Below are 21,077 nucleotides of genomic sequence, written 5' to 3' on the forward strand. Positions count from 1 at the left end.
TGGGATGTGCTGGAGAGGGCTTTACATAGCGGTCCGACTCTAACATCATTATTACAAGATCTTAGAGAGAAATTAATGCGACTCTGGATTTAAATAAATGTTTTGAAGTACAAGTTGTCGGAATGATGCCACAGCTGTGATCAAAGCAAAAGGTGGTCTAATGAAATATTAGATTTTTATTTTGGCTGGACAATGTATTTTATTACAAATAGTTAGCAACAGTAGTCAACAACATGGTTAAGAAGGTTGTTTTGTAACTGATTATTAAATGCTAACTTGCGTGTTTATTTACTAGTTTTGTTTGATTTTAGTGAATCAGCACTGTATTTAAATACTGTCCGCACAAGCAAATACACCTGTTGGAACGTGTTAACTCTCTGGGGACTAAAGAATCGCCGGCGAGTTGCAACATGCTCATCTGTGTCCCCTTTCCCACTTATGGAATTTACCGTATAATCGTGAGTAACAGATGGTATTTGTGGTGTATTTGAGGTCTCAGGTTAAAGACTTGTTCACATGTTGTGAATTTAGATATTTTAAAATATCTAGATTTGTAGTAAACTTTAGTTCTTGTAGTACAGTAACAAACTGAAAGTGAAGTGACATAACTCCTCCTCCTGTTTACATATTAATAACATAGTAATATCCTTTAGGAGGAGAAGTAAAAGTTTGTGCTTGAGTGTGAAACAGGTGTTTTAAGCGACGGGTGGAGGAAAAGGAACATTTGGATTTTTTTGTGGCTGTTGTCTCACATATAATACAGTACTCTTACAGGTAATGTCTTTATGTAGTCCTTTTACTTTTTTGGTTAAAAATAAAGTTTGTTTGAATACTGAAATAAGTGTATGTGTGTCTGTGTGCAAATTTATTATACATGTATGAATGTTATACAACTATACAATTATAACATTTGTGAAGGTGTACATGGTTGTTCCTACTACACACTTAATAATTCAATACAAAACTCCAACCCTGAGTGAGATTTGATTGATTAATGTGGTTTATGGTCAAAAATAAAATCACCTTTTGCATTTAAGTAAGCAATTAATAAAAAGTCTTTAATTGAAAAATTACGGCGGAGATCAAGGTTGTTCAGCTGCAGCAAATCTTTTTTTGCCTAACTTGATGCGTATAGATTCCCTTCTTAAACAACCATGTTAAAAGCAAAGAAAACTATGAAGGTTGACTGGAAATGACTGGAATTGGGTTACAAACTGTCTAACACATTATTACCCTGGAGAGATAATGATGGACTGTTGACTTCATGGAAGAAATGTAGGAGGGTGATTTGAGGTGATTCAGTTATTACCACCAAGGGTGACACCAGATATTAGGTTAAGGAGGTTAATTACTTTTTCATGGCCAGGTAGAGTTGGACAGCTTTTTCCCCCCCTAATAAATGAAATTATTTAAAAACTGCGTTTTGTATTTACTCTGGTTATCTTTGTGTAATATGTAAATTGGTTTGATGATTTGAATCACTTCAATGTGATAAATGTGCAACGACAAAGAAAATCAAAATACCTTTTCACAACACTATATTAAAAAGTTATTATTTAATCTTTTCATGTAATAAATTATTTGTTTTTATTTAAAGTACTGTAATATATTCCTTTTTTTTTTATAGATTTTTGTTTTTAATTTATTGATTTAATTCACTTTGTATTTAGCACTAACATTAAAACCCTAAAGCATTGCTCACAGTATAGTGTAGACTTCAGTTTTGCCACCAGAACAGCACTGACCCCTCAAGGCATGGACTGCACAAGATTTTTGCAAGTATGCTGTGATATCTGGCACCAGGACGTTAAGCAGCAGATCCATTAAGTGGCTTCTGATGTGTAGTAGGCAGCTGCTGGGTTCAAACCTGCATTTCAATCACTAATACAAGTATCACATTCAACATCCAGTCTGTAAAATTGACATTTACTATAAAAATGCATCTGGTATAAATGTACATGTAACTGTAACTGATACAGTGACTTGCTTGTCATTTCTTCAACAACCATAGCAGAAGACGTATCCTGTGGTCGTGGTAAAGATGTGCCTTTGTTTCAGAAGTGACAAACTATTGTCCAGCATCAAGCAACCTGGAAGGATAGTGGTAACCCCTCATTTATGACAATCATTTTTTAAATGATTGTCAGCTGCTTAGTCTCAATCCCTTGAGTTCTCTTAGCTTTTGGGTGTGTGAAAAAGCTCTTACTTTAAACATTAATCACACCTGTGACATCTACTATTGTTTTGATTGATTGTTTGATTTGATTTCACCAAACATTTAAATAATTTTTTATGACAATAATTTTTTAAATGAAAACTCAAGGGATTAAGACTAAGCAGCTTTAAGGAAACCACATAAGTGAGACTAATTATTTCTGATCTGGGGTTGCTTCCGTTGGTCAGGTCTAGGCCATTATGTAGGGAATTCATTATGTAATCAAAAAAAAGGTCAGCTGATGACCTGAATGTACTGAACGACCAGGTTTTTCCATTAATAGAATAATTTTTATTTCCTGATGGCATGGGCATATTCCAAGATGATTCCAGGATTCACCAGGCTTAAATTGTGAAAGAGTCCAGTCCTTAATCACATCGAGAGGGTTTGGGATGTGCTCGAGAAAGCGGCCTGACTTTCCCATGGTCAATACATAGTCTTAGAGAGAAATTAATGTGACTCTGGACAAAAATATTGTGTGCGTTGCATAAGCTTTTCGAAATAATGCCATGGCGGGTGTGTGCTGTAAACAAAGCGGAAATATTTGTGTCTTTTATTTTTTGGCCAGTGTAGATTTCTATTCTTGTTCTTGACTGATAGGAGTGGAACCTTATGTGGTCTTCTGCTATTGCAGATCCTCCACCTCAAGATTTAACGTGTTATGTGGTCTGAGATGTTTTTCTCTTCACCATGATAGTAACAGGGTACTTATTAATGTTCCTATAGACTTCCGGTCAGCACTGACTAGTCTTGTCATCAACCTCTGATCTCTCTTATAAGCAATGTGTTTCAGCCTGCAGAAACTTTTTATTTATTTCCATCTATTTAGGGACTGTAGAGGCCATTGATGATTACTATTGTATTTATTCCAAATTTATGACCGTGGTAGGACCTCCAGTCAACATTCACACATGCATTCACACACTCCGGGCAATTTGGAAATGCCAATTAGCCTAATCTGGATGTCTTTGGACTGTGGGAGGAAACCAGAGTACCCAGAGGAAACCCACCAAGCATGGGAAAAATGTACGTGTACTAACCACTAAGCCACTGTGCCCATTTCTATTTATATACTGTATATTAAGGTGGTATTCTGTGCAATCTTTGGACTATTGTGTGTAAAAAGGCAAAATACACATTTTTAAAAATCAACCTTTAAAAAATAACGTTTTATGAAAAAAAAAAAATCAATACAAAAGAGTGAAATTTACGCATATGGCAACCCGACATGTTTATTGACCGTGCTAGATTACAAGCGTTAATGAAAGACAACAAAATGCTCGGCGGGGTTTTCTTATTTATTTATTTTTTTTTTTTTTAGATATAATACATAATAAAAAATACATTTGAATTCATTTTAAACGAATATTAATCATTATAGATCTACTTTGTTTTTTTTAAGGTCATTCACTTCCGGCATGAGTGTGACGTGTACACTTCGGATATTTATTGGCTCGTTTTGTCTTGTACCAGCAAATGACACGCAAGATTTACACATACGTCACATCAGAAGGCATCCAATCAAATGACTTGTTCGAAATTTGAAAAAAAGATAGGGCACGCGCAGCAGTTAGGACGGTAGTGAGAGACGACGGGTAACGGGGAAAGTAAACGGAGTTTAGATTACATTAAAATAAACCATTTAGACTAATGGTTAGCTTGTAAGGATATTTATTTTTCAATAAAAGGGTAAGTTAATTACAGTTTCCAAGGTATCTGACTCATATTAGTCTGTTTTTGTATCTGTTTGTTTGAATGTTAATCGGACCTCTGAATGAAAATAAACGTTTCTTAATTTATTTTGCAAAATTAAGTTAGTTTGTTATTAGCAGATGACTAACTGTCATAAAGTGCAGTAAAGTTTGCTTACATTAAACAATATTACATTACTTTAAAGAACAAGTCTAAATGTAACTCGCTGTAGAAACAATCGTGCGTGTTTACGTCGGGTTGTACAGTAAATCAACTCCGCTTCTCAATTAGTTTAGTTAAAAATACACAAGATAGAGTTCAAACTTTAGTAATCTCCTTTCCACTTAAATGTTATGTTGAATTTCTTCAAGTTTGCTGTACGAGAATAATTCTATAACTAACGTCTCGGCGCTATCGGATCTGTAACTGGATCAATTGTATTCCTGATTTAAAAAAAGTTTACGATATTGTTTGACACTTCTTGTAAATAAAAGTTAAAGGGAGAATACTTAACATGCTCTGGGAAAAAAAACAAGAATTGTCTTTAAATTTTTAGATTGATTAAAAAAAGCTAGTTTATTAAGAAACGGAAAGCATTGTGTAAACGCGCACTTTGTTTTCTCACGTTACATGTTAACTCTTAGTGTTAAAAGTCGTTGTTTAAAAGTCTGTTTTGTTTAAATATGCACATCGTGTTAGTGTACAGTCTTATCACAAAAGAAACTTGAGTTTGTAAAAGCCTAATTATTGTGTATATACTGATGGTTATGCAGATTATAACAGTATGACTGCCTTATACTGACTATTATAATGTCCGCTTTCAAGGTTATTACTATCAATAAAGAGTGCTAAAATATTTCCTCATTCTCAAAAAGTTTCCAACATTTTATCCGTTTTTGGTGTTATCCACTGCCTGGCCAAAAACAGTCATTATCAGATTTATCTAAGCAAATCTTCCATTGGATATGGTTCAACTGGAAACAATTATTTAACCTTAACTGATGCATTTCTTAAACAGGACGTTTATACAGTCAGTGAAATCGAATCATAAAAACAACAGTGACAGTAAGATTATTTTCACACGGACGATGCGAAGAGAACTTGAGGGACTGTAACTAAACAGCTGTGTAGCCTTAAGAAAACCAGTCGGGTGAGTAAAGGCTTCAGTTTGGTAAGAAGCATAAAGAATGGACTGTGGAGGATTAAGAAAGGTCATGTGATCTGATGAGTTCAAATTTACCCTGTTTCAAATCGAAGTGTGTGTCAGGGTGAGAAGAGAGGCGAGAATGTGTACAGTGTAAGACCTTGGAGGCAATGTTATGATATGAGGGTGCTTGTGTCGGTCAGGTCTCAGCTCAGCAACGTTATGTCGCCATCAAATTCTGTCAGCTGAAGACCTGAATATAATGAATGTCTAGGTTAACGTTTTTCCATCAATGGATCTTTGCTGCTGGCACGGGCATATTCCAAGATGACTATGCCAGGATTTACCGGGCTCAAATTATAAATGCGTGGTTTGAGACATTTTTACACATGGATTGGCCACCTTATATTTGCGATGTGCTGGAGAAGGCTTTATGCAGCGATCCAACCCTCCCATCACACAATCTTCAAAGAATTCTGACATCAAAAGTATTTTGACATCAGAAACTTGTTTAGTGACATTACGTAAAAAAACAAGTGGAAGCCGACAGCTCTGGTAGTCTGATCGTTGCTGTAGCATTAATTCTTTGTCAGGTGTAAAGAGTTATCCCTGACACTCTGATAAAAACCCTAACTGTTTTGTGGATCACCATACTGGTCAAAATAGAAGCAGGTGTGTCATGTCTTGTATTTGTCTCTGTCCTTCCGACAGCTATGGCGCTGCATCCAGTGAAGGAGGAGGCGCTTCTGGTGTGGGTATGTCCGCTTTATCGCTTATTTCTTCTAACTTCTTTTATTATCATAACACACCTTCGATGTACAGTCTGATACATGACGTACTGTAAAATGTTCGCTGCAGATTAACGAGTTCCGGCTGGGTGAGCCAGTGCAGAGAGTCTCACACCTGCAGGATGGAAACCTACTACTGAAGCTCGTGTGTAAACTGTAAGTTGTGTTACAAGGAAGAATTTCTGTACATTATTAAAATCCAGGACAATAGTTTTCCTAATAGACATATTTGCTGATTGGTTGTTGCAGAAAAGGGGAGGAGCCTAGCCAAGCTCCTGTGCACCTGCCTCAGGCAGAAAAGCTGTCGCTCGTCTCTGACTTCCTCCACAGTAAGTTCAAATTTACAGATGTCAGACTGCCTGGTTGCCTGTCTAGCCACCTGTCCATTTTTGAATTTATGTGCTGATCTCCTCCTCCTCTTCTAGGTGTGTGCCATGTCGAAGAGTGTATCCTCCTCACACTGGCCAAGGGGAAGATGTTGGAGTTGGAGCTCACCAAGGTGGGTGTGCGCACATACCAGGGCAATTTAGTGACACGTTTTTTAGTGAAAGTTTAAAATAATAAGATTTGGTAAACAGATAGTTTTCAGGGTCTTCTCGGATCTTTGTGGCTGTGCTGGATTTAAAGGAGCCAGCATATTAGCTAATAAACTGAAGAAGTAAACGCACATAGCTTATGAGAGAAAGCTATGTACTTATTTTTCGAAACTTTCTGCAGTGTATAAACTTTAAATGTTAGTAATATTTAATACTGTGCGCATGTTTTTAGGTTGTATTGCTCCTGTGCTATTATGGACTTGTTAACAGCGGTCTGGTCCCCAAAGTGGAAGTTGAAACAGAGGTAACAATGAAATGAAATGAGGTAAAGTTTCCAGAAGAGTGTTTTTACAGAAATGGCATTTTAAGATCTCTCTCTCTCTCTCTCTCTCTCTCTCTCTCTCTCTCTCTCTCTCTCTCTCTCAGCTGCAGATGGCCACCATGTTTCGTTACATTCAGCAGGAATCAAGTGGTCTGTCCCTGCGTGATGGTTTGGACAAACTCCTCACCACAAGCTGTAAGTGTCTGTCCGCTAAAGCTAGTGATGCACCCATACTAAAAAAAAAAATAAAAAAAAATTATATATAAATTTTTTTTTTTTTTTTTTTTGGATTAGGCTTGTTCTTTGGCTGCGAAAAAGAACGTTTTGGAATGTCACACTTTGCTTTGGAAACCCCTTCTAGGTGTTTTTATAAGTGTTGGTTTTATAAGTGTTAGTTAGAATAGATCAAATGTATAATAACTGTATTTTATTGCTAAGAGATTGCCTTATTTCTCTTCGTTGGCTTTTCACTTCATCGCATTCACAATATAAACCACATTGTTTAATTCTATTTTTTAATTTATCGATTTATTTTTGTCAGATCGAGTTCACGTTCATCTTCTCAGTTAAAACACATCATATCCGTGTGATTTCGAACAATGGATGCAATTTTAGCAAACATGTATATATGCTTGGTATTTTTCTCTGGAGGACAACTATCGCTATGAAATCCCCGTGCTGTCAGTGATGACTGACATCATCGCCCTATGCATGCACGTAGGCAAATCTATCCAATCTAGAACCAGATACGACCTACCAAACATCGGACTTCAGAGCTCAGACTACCATTAAAATTTTAATTGAGTCATTTTTGGCTAGTAATGTAAATGTAGACTTGGTGCTCCGTCAGTAATGTGGAACTCACTCATGATCATCATCAGCATCACAACATTATGTGCTAAAGTCGCAATATAATTAAGGGGGGGTGGATAATTTAAAACAAGAGAAAGATGTAAAATATTTAAATCGTACCCTAACTGATACTGGTGTTGGTTTCAGCGCAACTTTAACCAAAAACCATCATTCTTCTTGGGTCGCTATAAAACCAGGAACACAGAGACAAGTCTTTAATTATAACACGCTAATTTAATAAATTAAGCTAAAAAGTAATATTTTACATTCATTTTGTCTGCCTTTTTTTTTTTTTTTTTAGCTCTGATCCACAACCCCTCTGTAAGCAGCATGTCGTCTTACAGCGACGATGGCTCGCCCGTTTTCACCCGCACACGCTCCTCTCAACTCGTCACCTTCGTCGAGCTCGACACCGTGGCCTCCAGCTCATTCGTCGGGTAACAGATCTAAACCTTATGCACCTTTCGTGTTATCACTTTTACCTGCCTTTGTGTATGTGTTTAGTTATTGTGTGTTTGTTGTGCAGTTCTCCATTACAGGACATGATGAGCACGCCTCAGGTGCAGGTGAAGAGGCTGCGCAAGGAGTTGGCACGTGAAGAGGACGTACGAGACGAGCTGGAACGCGAGCTGGCCGAGCGCATCAGCCTCCTCTCAGATAAGGGTAAATGCAAAAAAAAAAGAAAGCCACTAGTTTTTATGTTAAATAAAGGATTATTTAGTGTGTAAGAGGGTGTTGAAAAGTTAAACTAGAAAAATAAACAAAGTCAAAAAACATTTAGCGTTTTAGTGAATGAGGATATTAATATGTTATAAATCTCTTATACAGAGGGACAGATCAGTCAGCTTCAGCACAGGCTTCAGCGCTTGCAGAGGGACCAGGAGGACATGGAGAAGGAGCACCAAACTACTCTGACCGAGCTGCAGCAGAAGATTGATGGGTAACCGAAGGGGTTTTAACTCCGATATCCTTGCTGTAAATCAGATTTTAGAATTCTTACAATTAAGTAATTTGTGTGTTTATTCTTTTTTCTCTTTTAGACTTCTCGCACGTGTGCACGAGCTCTTGAAGCAATCCCGAGACCTTAAAACCGACAACACTCAGAAAGAGAGACGGATCGACGAGTTGACTGAGGAGAATGGCACACTCGCCGCACAGGTATTGTCATCGTTGTTATTTATTGCTGTTTTTTTTTTTTTTTTTTTTTTTTTTCAACCCCATTGCAAGAACAAGATTTATAGTCTTTAATAATAGTTGTACTTTCTTATTTGTCATCACTATTCTGCACTGTTTCTGGTTGCACCAGGTGAGAAACGCCTTTACCCAGCTCTCGAGGGCGGAGGAGAAAGTCTCTGAACTCACAGAAGCGCATAATTCGTCCCAGACGGAGTGGGGGAACAAGATGGATTTGCTGCAGAGAGAGCTAAATCAGGCTCTAACCGAGAGGGTAGATACACACACACACACACGCACACAAAATAAGTTTTTGAACTTCTGATAACAGGAACACTTCAACACCAAGTAATTAGTATCTTTGTTTAAATAACTGAAATAGCCACTACTTTGTTAAATGTGCAGGCTTGAACATGATTAAAAATATGGAAATACAAAACCTCTTACTATAAATAACAGTTTAGTAAATCCAAAAAAAAAGCATAGAGTAAAGGTACTGTTGATCATATTTACATGAGAGCGTTCAAATTATGATTTCCCAAATAAGATCTTTAGTTGATGAGAACTTTTAATTTTAATACTAGATGTACCCACGACCTTGTTTGCATGGAATTTAATTGCACACCCATAAGCGCATATTTAAAAATGTACAGCGGCGTCTGTTGAATTTTAAGAACCTTTTCCTTTTATTTAAAGGTCGGGATTTATTTATTTGTTTTTAATGCCATTATGTTACTTCGAGCTCGGCCAAACACGACGTAAAAACCCTATTAAAAGTCATTATGTCATGTAATTTTCAGTCAAAAATTCCAAAAAAGTCTTTGTGTTTTATTACTGATCTTGCGTCGCCACAAATTATTTTTTTCACAAATATCTTAAATGTACAGACACGCCAATGCAAAACTACTGTTTTATTATATGTATAGATACTGTATGTTGGAGTGTACTCCGAACAGTATTACCATTAAAACCACTGCCGGATGAAGTGAATAATAACCCTGGTTTTATTATAAGGTGGTAAACATGATGGAAGCGTAAAAAAAAGGCAATTGTAAGCATATGCATAGTTTTAAGAAAGAACAAATTATAATGTCTAGATGATTGATCTCCAAAATGGTAGGTGTAGGGTGTTTCTTGTATGCATTCAACTAGTGAACCAGCAACAGGCTCACTCACGGGCACCCAGGGCTAACCCACATAGATGGTAAAGGCTAGTCTGTCTGGGCCATTAAATGCTGAAAGTTGAGCATTGTTCAGGAATGGTATGAGGAACATGATAGTGTTGACTCAACCTTAAAATTTCGGACATGTTCTTGTGATATAAAGGGATCTCCACAGTCTTAGGCTGGTGGTTTTTAAGGTCATGACTGATCAGTGTATAGCGTAACTGACTATTGCCATCTTAAATAGTACTGAACATCCAAAATTGGCATTTTGTTTGTCGGTCCTGACATCTGTCTTTTCCCCACATCATTGTTCAGGAATATCTTACTGAGCAAATTCAGATCTTGGAAGGAAAGATTTCCGTTTTAGAGGATGAGCTTGCTAAACTCTCCCAGCAACCACAAGAGAAAGGTGAAGTCCTGGGACCCATTGTAGAGGTATGTGCTGTGGTCCTGACTAACTTTTTGACCGAGTATTTTCATTTTGAGGACCCTGAGGATTTTGGAGTAAAAATGTTACGCTTTTAACAGAAATGTGGACTGCTGCTTTTTTTTTTTTTTTTTTTCGCTTGATTATGCAAAAGTTTTTTTTTTTTTTTTTAAATGTAGTAATTTTAAACTAAATTAGCCAGCACTGTTTTTATACTGACTGTCTACTGATGACTGACTGCTTCTTCATTGTTCATCACATACTTTCCAATGCTTGCGTTATTATTGTTTTTGTGTTTCAGCTTTGTTTCTTTAATAAAAATTTTTTTTACTCCTTATATCTGCAGTGGGAAAAACTGAACCAGGAGCTCGCAGACTTAACTTTAAAGCATTCCCAACTCCAAGAAACCATTTCCCTTCTTGAGAAGGAGAAAAAGGACATTGAAACACTATTAGCAGAAGAAAGAAGCACGTTTAAAAAGGAAACCCTGCAATTGGAGGGACGCATTTTCGATCTTCAGCAGTCGATTAACAATTTACAAGCTGAGAAGGAAGCTCAGGAACAAGCCTCCAGGTCTAAGCAGGAAAGTCTTATGTCACAGATAGCAGGTTTGGAAAATGATTTGGCTCATCTTCAACAACTAGAAATTCAGCTAACGGCAGAGATCGCCACATCCACCGAGCTTCGACAGCAACATGTAACGCTCGAGGCTAAGGTCACGTCCTTGGAGGGTTTGGTTAATATGCTACAATCAAAGTGTGAAAACATGGAGGCAAAAAATACAACACAACAGGAAGTTCTTAATGCCGTCAGGGCTGACCTAAACCACGCCCAAATTTCTCTTGCGGAGTATGAAAAGAAGTTGGCCGACCATCATAAAGTGGTCGAGGACAACGCCTGTCTCCGAGCCAGAATCTCTGCCCTGGATGATACCGTTGCAAATCTGCAAACTGAGATTGGTGTTGAGAGACAAAGAGGTGATGAACTTCTTACAGCGAAAGAGGAGCAGAAAGCTTCAATGGAGGAAAAGTTTCAAAAACAGGAGCAAAAAGCTCATGAAATGTTTGCTGAACTAGAGACTCTGAGCCAAGAACTTCGCAAACTGAAGCATCAGAAACTTGATGCTGAATCATGTATAGAGAAGTTAACCCAGGAAGGTATAGACCTAAAAACAAGTCTGGCACAGGAGCGAGATCAAAGCCAGTCACAATTGGCTTTACTAAGTGAGGCCAAAGAGGAAAGGGAGATAGAGCTGCAGCAAATTATAACACAAAATCAGAGCAAAATATTGGAGTTACAAAGTAAAATTGAGGGAACTGTTGAGTTACTGAAGCAAAGCGAATCTGAACTGACTATGCTGAAAGAAAAAATCATTTCCAAAGACGGAGAACTCATCACCCAACAACAGGAACTGGCCCAACTTCAGAATAAAACAGATAATTTGCAAAGGCAGCTCTTGGAGGTAGAAGAGCTTTCACACAAATTGAGCCAGGATGTGGAGTCCAAAGATCGAGAAGTTCAGCACTTAAAGGTGGCGCTTGACCAGAAAGAAGGCGAGATACAATTCCTTAAGGACAGCCTTCAGTCAGTTGAGGTAAAGTCTGCTGAAATGCGTGAACTTCACCAGAGGGAACTTGAAGACCAAAGGCATGTTATTGCAAACCTGAAGTTGCAACTTGCAGAAGCTGAGAAACTTATTTCGGAAAAAGTTACATCTTTGGAAGATCTCGCTCAGCAGTTAAAGGACTTAAAGGAAGAACTTTCAGCTGAAAAGCAAAGAGTTGCTACTTTGGAAAAGAGTTTCAAGGCTTCAAAAGAGGCCCATGAACTCCAGGAGCAGACGTTGAGACTGGAGGCTTCACAACTGCAACAGGAGATTGGTGGACATTTAAAAAAGATAGAGGGCTCATTAAATGAGATCAGTTCCCTCAAAGAAGAAATGTCTCGCCAAGAAGAACTTGCACTCAAAAAAGAGAGAGAGCTTTCTGTTTTAGCAGCACAGAACAAATCTCTGGAGGAAAGCTTTGCTCAGCTTCAGAATAAACTAGCAGATGCCACCACGCTAGCTACAGGACGACAATCGGAGCTTCTCAAGCTTCAAGAGGAAGTTCAGCGTCAAGAGAATCTCAGAGCAAAAGCTCAGGAAATTGAGGAGACGCAACGTAAAGAGCTTCAAAGAGAGGTAACCGAACTTCAAGACAGAGTTCAGGAGCTTACTAGTCTCGCTTCTGAAAGAGAAATCCAACTTGGATCTCTTTGTGAAAAGATGAAGGAACAGGAAGACTGCAACCAGAAACTCCTTCGAAAATCTGAAGAAGCTCTTCAGAAAGAACTTGAAAAGGTAGAGGACTTGAAGGGAAAACTCGAGTCTGCCAAGTATCAGACCGCAGTTAAAAAAGAGCTTTTGGAATCGACGGAGGAAAAGCTGAAACAACTGGAGCTCCTGTACCAACAGAAAGAGGCTTTTGCAAATGAAGCTTGTCAGGCCAAGGAAACTTTGGAGAGAACAATGGCTGAGCTTTGCAGCAAGCAGAAGCAAGATTTGGATAGGTACCATCAAGATCTAGAGACCTTGAATAAGGAAAAGGAACATCTGTGTTTAGTAAAGGAGAGTCTCCAGAGCGAGTACCAGACCTTGCAGGCAGAGAAAACTGGGCAGCATGAGGAGTTAAAAGCAGTTAAGTCCAAGCTGCAAGAAAACAAGGATAAGTTTGAAAATGACCTGGAGATCTTGAAGAATGAGAAGGATCAGCTCTCTTCAGTGAACCAGTCCCTCCAGGCAGAGTACACAACTTTACAGGTAGAGAACAAGGAACAAAAGGAGACCCTGATCTCTCTCAAGGCAGAACTGCAGAGTGTCCAAGATGGGTACCAAAAAGAATTTGAAACGATGAGGAAAGAACAGGAACATCTTGGTTCTGTGAACCAGTCTCTTCAAAGTGAGTGTAAAAACCTTCAGGGAGAAAGAACTCTGCAAATGCAGGAGATGAACGCCCTCAGATCTGACCTACAACAAACCCAAGATAAATACGAGAAAGGTCTGGACATTTTAAAGAATGAGAAGGAACATCATGCCTCGGTGATCCAGTCCCTCCAGAGTGAGTGCCAGAACCTGCAAGAAGAGAAGACTCTGCAACAGAAGGAGGCGAACTCCCTTAGGGGTGATCTGCAGGAACGCAAGGACAAATATGAAAAAGATCTGGAAACCTTGAAGGGTGAGAGAGAAAATCTTGCCGCAGTGAACCAGTCCCTGCAGAGTGAGTGCCAGAACCTGCAGGCAGTGAGAACAGTGCAAGAAGAGGAGTTAAATGCCCTCAAGTCTGACCTACAAGCCAACAAGGATCAATACCAAAAAGATCTAGAGGCTCTGAAGAGTGAAAAAGTGCACCTCTCTTCTGTGAACGAGTCTCTTCAGACTGAGTGCCAAATCTGGCAACTAAAGGCGAAGGAGCAACAGGAGACACTGAATGCTCTCAAGGTAGACCTACAGAATGTCCAAGATGGGTACAGACAAGAGGTAGAAACTTTGAAGAAGGAACAGGAACACCTCTGTTCTGTCAACCAGTCCCTCCAGAGTGAGTGCCAGAACCTGCAAAAAGAGAAGACTCTGCAACAGAAGGAGGTTAACACCCTCAGGGTTGATCTGCAAGAAAGCAAAGACAAATACAAAAAAGATCTGGAAACCTTGAAGAATGAGAAGGAACAACTTGCTGTAGTGAACCAGTCGCTCCAGAGTGAGTGCCAGACCCTGCAGGCAGTGAGAATAGGGCAAGAAGAGGAGCTAAATGCCCTCAAGTCTGACCTGCAAGCCAACAAGGATCAATACAAAAAAGATCTAGAGGCTTTGGAGAGTGAAAAGGTGCACCTCTGTTCTTTGAACAAGTCCCTTCAGGCTGAGTGCCAAAACTTGCAGAAGGAGAAAACTGTGCAACAAGGAGAGTTGAATACCCTCAGGGCCGACCTGCAAGAAACCAAATTAAACTATGAAAAAGATTTGGAAACCTTAAAGAATGAGAAGGAACATCATGCTTCTCTGATCCAGTCCCTCCAGAAAGAGTGCAAGTACCTGCAGGAAGAGAAGACCAGGCACCAAGAGGAGGTGAATGCCTTCAGGGTTGATCTGCAAGAAAGCAAAGACAAATATGAAAAAGATCTGGAAACCTTGCAGAGTGAGAAGGAAAGTCTTGCTGTAGCAAACCAGTCGCTCCAGAGTGAGTGCCAGAACCTGCAGGAAGAGAAAACTGTGCAACAGCAAGAGCTGAATGCCCTCAGGGCTGACCTGCAAGAAACCAAAGAAAAATATGAAAAAGATCTAGAAGCATTGGAGAAAGAGAAGGAACATCTTTCTTTAGAGAAGCAGAATCTCCAGGCAGAGAAAATGGAGCAGCAGGAGAAGTTAAATGCCTTCAAGGCTGATCTGCAAGAAAACAAAGAGAAATTTTACAAAGATCTGGAGACCCTGGAGAACGAGAAAAATCGTCTTGCTTCGGTGAATCAGTGCCTTCTTAAAGACCTTGAGGCAGTCCAGAAGGTGCAAACAGAACTGGTATCCGTCAAAGAAGTCGCCCAACAGCATGAAAAGGAGCTTGAAATACAAGTTGCAGAGCTACAAGTAAAGATTGAGAAGTTTTCAACACTAGATAATGAAAGAGAGGCTGAAATAAGTCATCTTCACTTTAAAATAAAGCAGCAAGAAGCTTTAAGAATCAGCGCTGCAGAATCTGAGAAGGCTCTAAGAGCTGAATTGGAGACGAAGGTAGCTGAACTTCAAGTCCAGGTTGTAGAAACATCTAAACTCGTATCCAAAAGGGAATCCGAGCTGACTTTGCTTCAAGATCAGGTTAAGGAGTCTGAGAAGCAGAAGCAAGATGCCTGTAAGGCTAACGGAGTCTTGGAGGACGTGGTTTCTGAGCTGCGACTCAAGCAGAAAGAAGAGCTTGAGGAGTTCCGTCAGCAACTGGAAGCCTTGGCTAAGGAGAAAGATGCCCTTACCAAGGTCAACCTGTCCCTCCAGGCACAACAGGACGCTCTGAATGACCTACAGTGTGGCTTGCAGCAGGAAGTGAAGACACTGAAAAAAGAAAAGGAGCATTTGTCTTCCGTTAACCAGTCGCTTCAGCGGGAGTGTGAAGCCTCTCAAAAACTTGGATCAGGGTTCGAGGCGAAGCTCAAAGAACAGAGTGAATCGATCCGGACGATAAAGGAAGCCATCCATAAGAAAGAGAAACAGAACCAAGAACTGCAGGAGCAGCTCAAGGTGAAGGCAGAAACAGTGGAGCATTACAAAGTACAGGTTAGAATCATTTTTTTCCCCTTCCTTCTTTGTGGTACCAGGTGAAGTTTTTCAGATTCAGAGAATCACTGGTTTCTCTTTTTGTTTTCTGTTCCTAATAGGTAGAAAAAGCAAAAACCCATTACAATGGTAAAAAACAGCAACTCCTGGAGGAGCAGGAAGCACGTCAGAACCTCCAGGCTTCTCTGCAATCAAGCGAGAGTGAGGCAAAGGCATTGAAAGCTGAGCTAAAACTGGTCTCCATGGAGCTGGAGAAGATGAAGGCATCAGAGAAAAGTTTGTCGTTAAAGGTCACAAGTCTGGAGACGCAGGTACGTGAATCGTCCTTTAGTCCTATTTCGTTCCAGATGTTAATGTTTGGGTTAGCAAAAATGGCGTTTAGCTAAATTAACCAGGTGTAGTTAAATGTGTCTTGGATTGTCATTGCCAAGTTTTTGATCTGTGTTTGAAAAGTTTTCATGTTATCAAAGACATTTTTTTGGTTTTGTTTTGTAGTTGGATTACGCAGACCGTCAGTTAAGAGAGCTGCAAAAGCAGGGAGGCCAGAGCGCCCAGGTGAAGCACAGAGAAAGCGTTTATGTGAAAGTTCCTGAAAAGCGTCAGAATGACAGCACAGACAGTCTGGACCTCGACCTGGACGATTCTCTAAACGGGTAAAGTTTTGGTTTCTAGTTGTCTGTGCGTTGGTCCATTTTGCCAAGCATTTCTTGATCGTCACAAAAACTCTTGTATCAGCCTGACTAATGGAATCTTCTTTCCAACTTTCTTACTTTCTCACTTTGAGCAGCAAACACTCGGTGCCTGGTGAGGCCAGCACTCCTTTGGTCCGCAGTTCCGAACGATTAGCAGCCAAGCGCCGTGCTCATGATGGAGGATCTCTTGAGACACTGTATTTCACTCCCATGATGCCTCGGGGCAAGGCACGCAACACCACAAACCAAGATCACAAATTAGAAAGCAGCATCACGTCACTCGGCGAGCTAACTCTCGATTCAGCACGGAAGCCGAGCTCTTCGGTCCAGAGACGACGCACAACACAGGTCATTAACATCACTATGACTAAGGTGAGGGGAAAAGTTAACATTGTACATGTCATTGCTTTATCATAGCAACGTGGAATAAGTCACAGTGTGCGGTGTCCTGAACGTCTACGACACAATCTGAAGGACATATGTTACTTTTGTTGACTCTTCATTTTCATACCCGGAGATTAGTGGCGTATTAACTACTATAATGAATTTGTATATAAATATTTTAAACACTGCTGTACTCTTTGCAGAAAACTCCTCTAGGTGGCGCTGCAGAAGCAGACGAATCGTTCTTCAGCCTGCACTCAGCTCAGTCCCAGCCCAATCTTGCTTCCCACAAAACTCGCCCGGTCTCAGCAGAGATCTTTGAGGATCCCAACAAACTTTTCAGCCTTCCTGGGTATCGCCGCAGCAATGCTCATGGCACCGTTCCTCCACGTGGTGAGAGATGCATTTAACTGTATTTCTTTCGTTTCTTCATATCTTTTGGTTTGTATTTTTCTTTCTATTCTATTCTATTTTCCTGTTGTTTGTCTTCTGCTGTCTGTCTTTGTCTATCTCTCTCTAATCATCTGTTTATTTATTTTTTATTATAACTTTTTTTTCCTTTGGCAATTTACAACAAACTTGTTTTTCGTCTGCAGCCTCCAGTGCGTTCTGTATAGGATCAGAGAACGAGCCGGAGCACATCGCCGATGACTGGATGAGGATTGCGGAGCTGCAGTCGCGTAACAAAGCGTGCTTACCTCACTTGAAGAGCAGCTACGCTCTGGAGTCCAGGGTACAAACATGACTAGCTTCTACAGAAAAGAATCATCAGCTGTAGTAATGTGTATTTTTCAAAAATCACTTAGCTAGTATGTTACATTAGCTAGCTACAAACAAACATCTAGCTAATTGAACCTGCCTCGCAAGCTAAAAATCATAACCAGTAGATCGACCCTTTTATGCACTATAACCATAAATAAATAATTTGTGGTTGTTCCGCTCTTTCACTCTCCTGCAGCCCAGCCTGGGATTCTCCCACCTGCCCGTAACTGACGAGGACGTCCGTACCGGCGATCCTGGCGAGACCATCCGCCGTGCCTCCATGATCCCCTCTCAGCTCAAAGACTCCATCGCTTCTCACCGGCTCTCTCTAGCACCACCTGCTGCTCCTGTTCATAGCCACGCCCCTCCACAACGCGCACCCCAAGTCTCCAAAGCACGGGAGGTGCGTTCTACCCGCAGCCCGCTGGCGCCTAAACGGCCTGCAGGGCAAGTACAAGACCTGGACACACCTGAGGTAATGGCACTTGCGTGCTTGTGCAGTTTGACCTTGAACTTCAAAAGTCACTTTAATTTAGAAATACTTAAAACATTGTTTTTTTTTTCCTCTTCAGGCAAAGAAGATGGTCAGTTGCTTTCCTCGAACTCCTAAAGGAAGGAACCTTCGTTCAACCAGCTCGCAGAACATCGCACCCTCTCCGGTCTGTCTCTTTTTGTCCCGTGTCTGTGTGTATATATACAATACATTTTTGATATTACTCTGGTACAATTAATTTTTTCTTCTTTCTTATCTTAGGCTGATCGGAGGCAGTCGATGGCGTTTATAATCGATAATACTCCTAAAAAAGTGGTGCGTGGCGACAGCAGGCTGCAGCGCGGCATTAACAAGCTTCGCAAATCCCCACGCACCACCAGCGCGAAATCACCAAAGATCACCAGCAGTGCGAAAAAGGTGAGTCAAAAAGTCACGTCCAACTTTTGTGAATGATATCGACCTAACAATCCTGTTTAACTGATTCTGTCCATTCATGATGAGAAAGCGGGTGTCAGTCAGACGGTGAGAGTGAATGTAGGTTGCAGTGGGTGCTGGAGTTTGTCAGAACAGCAATAGGCCTATACGATGTGCAAAATGGATTGTGTTAATATAGGACATGGATGTCAAAGTGAGAGTTTACGGTTAATTTCCTGACACTAAATGTGAGCTGTGTCCCTGAACAGAGCCCGTCTTTTAGCGGTTTGCTGTGATTAAATCAGGTAACTCAGGATTTGCATCTCGTTCGTTTCTTTGCTGTCATGGTCACGGGGATGTGGTGGGAAACTAAAAACATCTGGGTCACTAGAAGTATTTGGTGTTACGGTCAATGGGGAAGTTCACATGACACAGTACCTTAACCTTACATTCTCACTAACTGAACTTTGATTTCAGGAAACATTCTAATAATAATAATTAAAAATAATAATAATAAATCAGCCTATGGATTAAAAAGTGATTTTTCTTTTGCTAGTGTGAACAAGGGGATACTCTGTTTTGCACCAGGTTCATATGGGGAACAGGATTCACTTGTAATAAAATATTTTGTCTCACTGTTTTTTTTTGTTTTTTTTTTTCTTCACAGTTGATGAAATTTAGGATGAAGATGTGAAACTGCTTTCTTCATCATCCAAACGAAGTGCAATGTCAGGGTGTTGATTGATTTTTATATATTTTTTTTATATACACTGAATGTTTGGTTGTGGATTTTTTTTTTTTCTTTTGTAAATTCTTTTACATGCTCTTACTGCTCTCATCTCAAAATCTTGCCTGGATTTGATTGTTGCGGAAACCAAAATAACTTGAATCTTGGATACAATAATAAAAAAAAAATCACTACATTTTTTTCAGGGATCCAAGCTGTCAAGCTTCAGGAAATTATTTTTGCTAGAATTATTATTTGTTAAAGCAAATGTGTATGGGCAGAAAAAACTTGACAATCCAAAGGCAAGTGAAATGGCGCATAATTGTGATGCTGTTGTCTTACGTTTTGGCTTGTACCCCCTTTTTTTTTTGAGAGAGAGAGAGAACTTTTTACTTGGCTGGAGACTTATAAAACCCTGCCTATTTTGAGTTTTCCTTAAATCCTTGTTTTGTTTTTAATCCTTTGATTCATGCAGAATTTTTATCTAATTCTAGCTGTATGTGTGTCGTTCCTTTCCAAGGCCCCCCCTGAGAAGAAATTCTCGAATATAAACGCACTTATTGCTTGTCAAGGCAACCAAACCACGTGTTCTGCCACTGGGTCTAAAATGCCCATCCTACCCATGTAGGACCCCCGATAATTACAGACTGCATCTATGTATACTTTAAAGTTATAGTATGTGGTTCAAAGTTGCCGTAAGACTGCTGTTCCTATCCTATATGACTCAAATGAAAAGAAATTGATCTCTCTGTTTAACTAGGCAGCTTCTGACCACCATCTCTACCATTATGTTTTGCGTGTTGTATATACTGGCACAGCTTCTTACATTAGAGCAGTTTTAAATCATATAATTTACTGCAGAAATCCAATATTTACAGAACAGTTTTTAGTTTATTCCTGTACATATTACCACAAAGCTGTAAATATCCAGAATTATTTGTAATCAATAGTTTTTTTTCGATTTATATTTGTCAATAGATTTTTTTTTTTCTCTCCCTTTTATTTTTTTGTCTTTCTTTGTGGCTATATTTCTGTCTGTTACTTATTTTCCATGATCCTACAATCCAAAGAAAAAAAATGTGGATTTGGCGGGTTCATTTACTGTATATACACCGATTAGCCATAAGATTAAAACCACTTGCCTAATATTGTCAGTACCTCTTTGTGCCATTAGAACAGCTCATGATCCATCAGGGCCTTCACTCCACAAGACCCCCGAAGGTGTGCCTTGGTATCTGGCACAAAGATATAACCAGCCTGATTCATAAAATCTTGATCGGAGTGAGCATCTGAACAATTCAGCGGCTCAGTCAACACCTTGAATTTGTTCCTGAATTTTTTATTATTTTTATTTTTTTAAATGTGTCAGGGTGCATTATTTTGCCAATAGGAAGTTATTGAACAATGTTTAGGTAGGTGGTCCGATGCTCATGCGCTTCTTGTAAGTGCTTTAGCAGTGGACAGAAATCAGAATGTGTAGTTTTGTGGATTCAGACTGAAGGGTTTGCCTTCACACCGAATGTGGCTTGATGACCCTCGGGTGCTCATGACCCTATTACCACTACGCTAGTTTCTTCCTGCTTTCTACACACCAGCTTTAAGAACTGACTGTCCACTTGCTGCTTCATAAATCCCACTTTTTGACAGGTGTCATTGTAATAAGATGATAAAATCTATTCACTTCACTTGTCAGTGATTTTAATGCTGTGGCCGATCAGTGTATTGCGTTTGTATTGTTTTCATCCATTTTTAAATGTTTGCCTTTTTGCTCATCCTATTCTTTGCCTTATTTTCACATTTAAGTGTTTTCATGTACAGAAATTAAATTCCGTTAAAATTACAGTGTGTATGGTGTGCCCTTTCATTTTCCATTTCACTTACTTACACTCATTTCTCAAATAAGGATAATTTTGTTCTCGCCAAGTGTAATACACTAAGTAATCTATGGTGTCTTCCAGCTTGGAAATTATAAAAACTGTTCTTAAAATACCAAAAGA

The 21,077-nt window shown here is 39.6% G+C and overlaps 1 protein-coding gene and 1 long non-coding RNA gene across 2 annotated transcripts; both read left to right on the plus strand.

Annotated features, from left to right (window-relative positions):
* Positions 1-5,743: 5,743 nt before the first annotated feature.
* LOC128533197 (uncharacterized) lies at positions 5,744-6,168 on the plus strand. The gene is made up of 3 exons (XR_008361345.1): positions 5,744-5,806; positions 5,910-5,995; positions 6,089-6,168. It is a non-coding gene; the product is annotated as an uncharacterized LOC128533197 (long non-coding RNA).
* Positions 6,169-6,271: 103 nt separating this feature from the next.
* Positions 6,272-20,920, plus strand: numa1 (nuclear mitotic apparatus protein 1). Its single transcript, XM_053507454.1, has 20 exons — positions 6,272-6,338; positions 6,608-6,679; positions 6,802-6,892; positions 7,851-7,986; positions 8,076-8,212; positions 8,378-8,489; positions 8,590-8,707; positions 8,856-8,996; positions 10,204-10,323; positions 10,662-15,608; positions 15,710-15,919; positions 16,104-16,261; positions 16,396-16,672; positions 16,888-17,077; positions 17,281-17,417; positions 17,643-17,921; positions 18,019-18,105; positions 18,201-18,356; positions 18,623-18,658; positions 19,021-20,920. The coding sequence occupies exons 1-19, from the start codon at positions 6,315-6,317 to the stop codon at positions 18,647-18,649; spliced, it is 7,419 nt and encodes a 2,472-aa protein (XP_053363429.1). The 5' UTR covers positions 6,272-6,314; the 3' UTR covers positions 18,650-18,658; positions 19,021-20,920.
* Positions 20,921-21,077: the final 157 nt, after the last annotated feature.

Source organism: Clarias gariepinus, chromosome 11 (assembly GCF_024256425.1).
Source record: "Clarias gariepinus isolate MV-2021 ecotype Netherlands chromosome 11, CGAR_prim_01v2, whole genome shotgun sequence".
Lineage (NCBI taxonomy): Eukaryota > Metazoa > Chordata > Actinopteri > Siluriformes > Clariidae > Clarias > Clarias gariepinus.

Excerpts from the sequence above, each read along its gene's own strand:
- numa1 (XM_053507454.1), top strand. The coding sequence starts at position 6,315 with ATGTTGGAGTTGGAGCTCACCAAG. Across the intron at positions 6,680-6,801 it reads AAGTGGAAGTTGAAACAGAG|CTGCAGATGGCCACCATGTT; the intron begins GTAACAATGAAA and ends TCTCTCTCTCAG. Across the intron at positions 8,490-8,589 it reads CTGCAGCAGAAGATTGATGG|ACTTCTCGCACGTGTGCACG; the intron begins GTAACCGAAGGG and ends TTTCTCTTTTAG.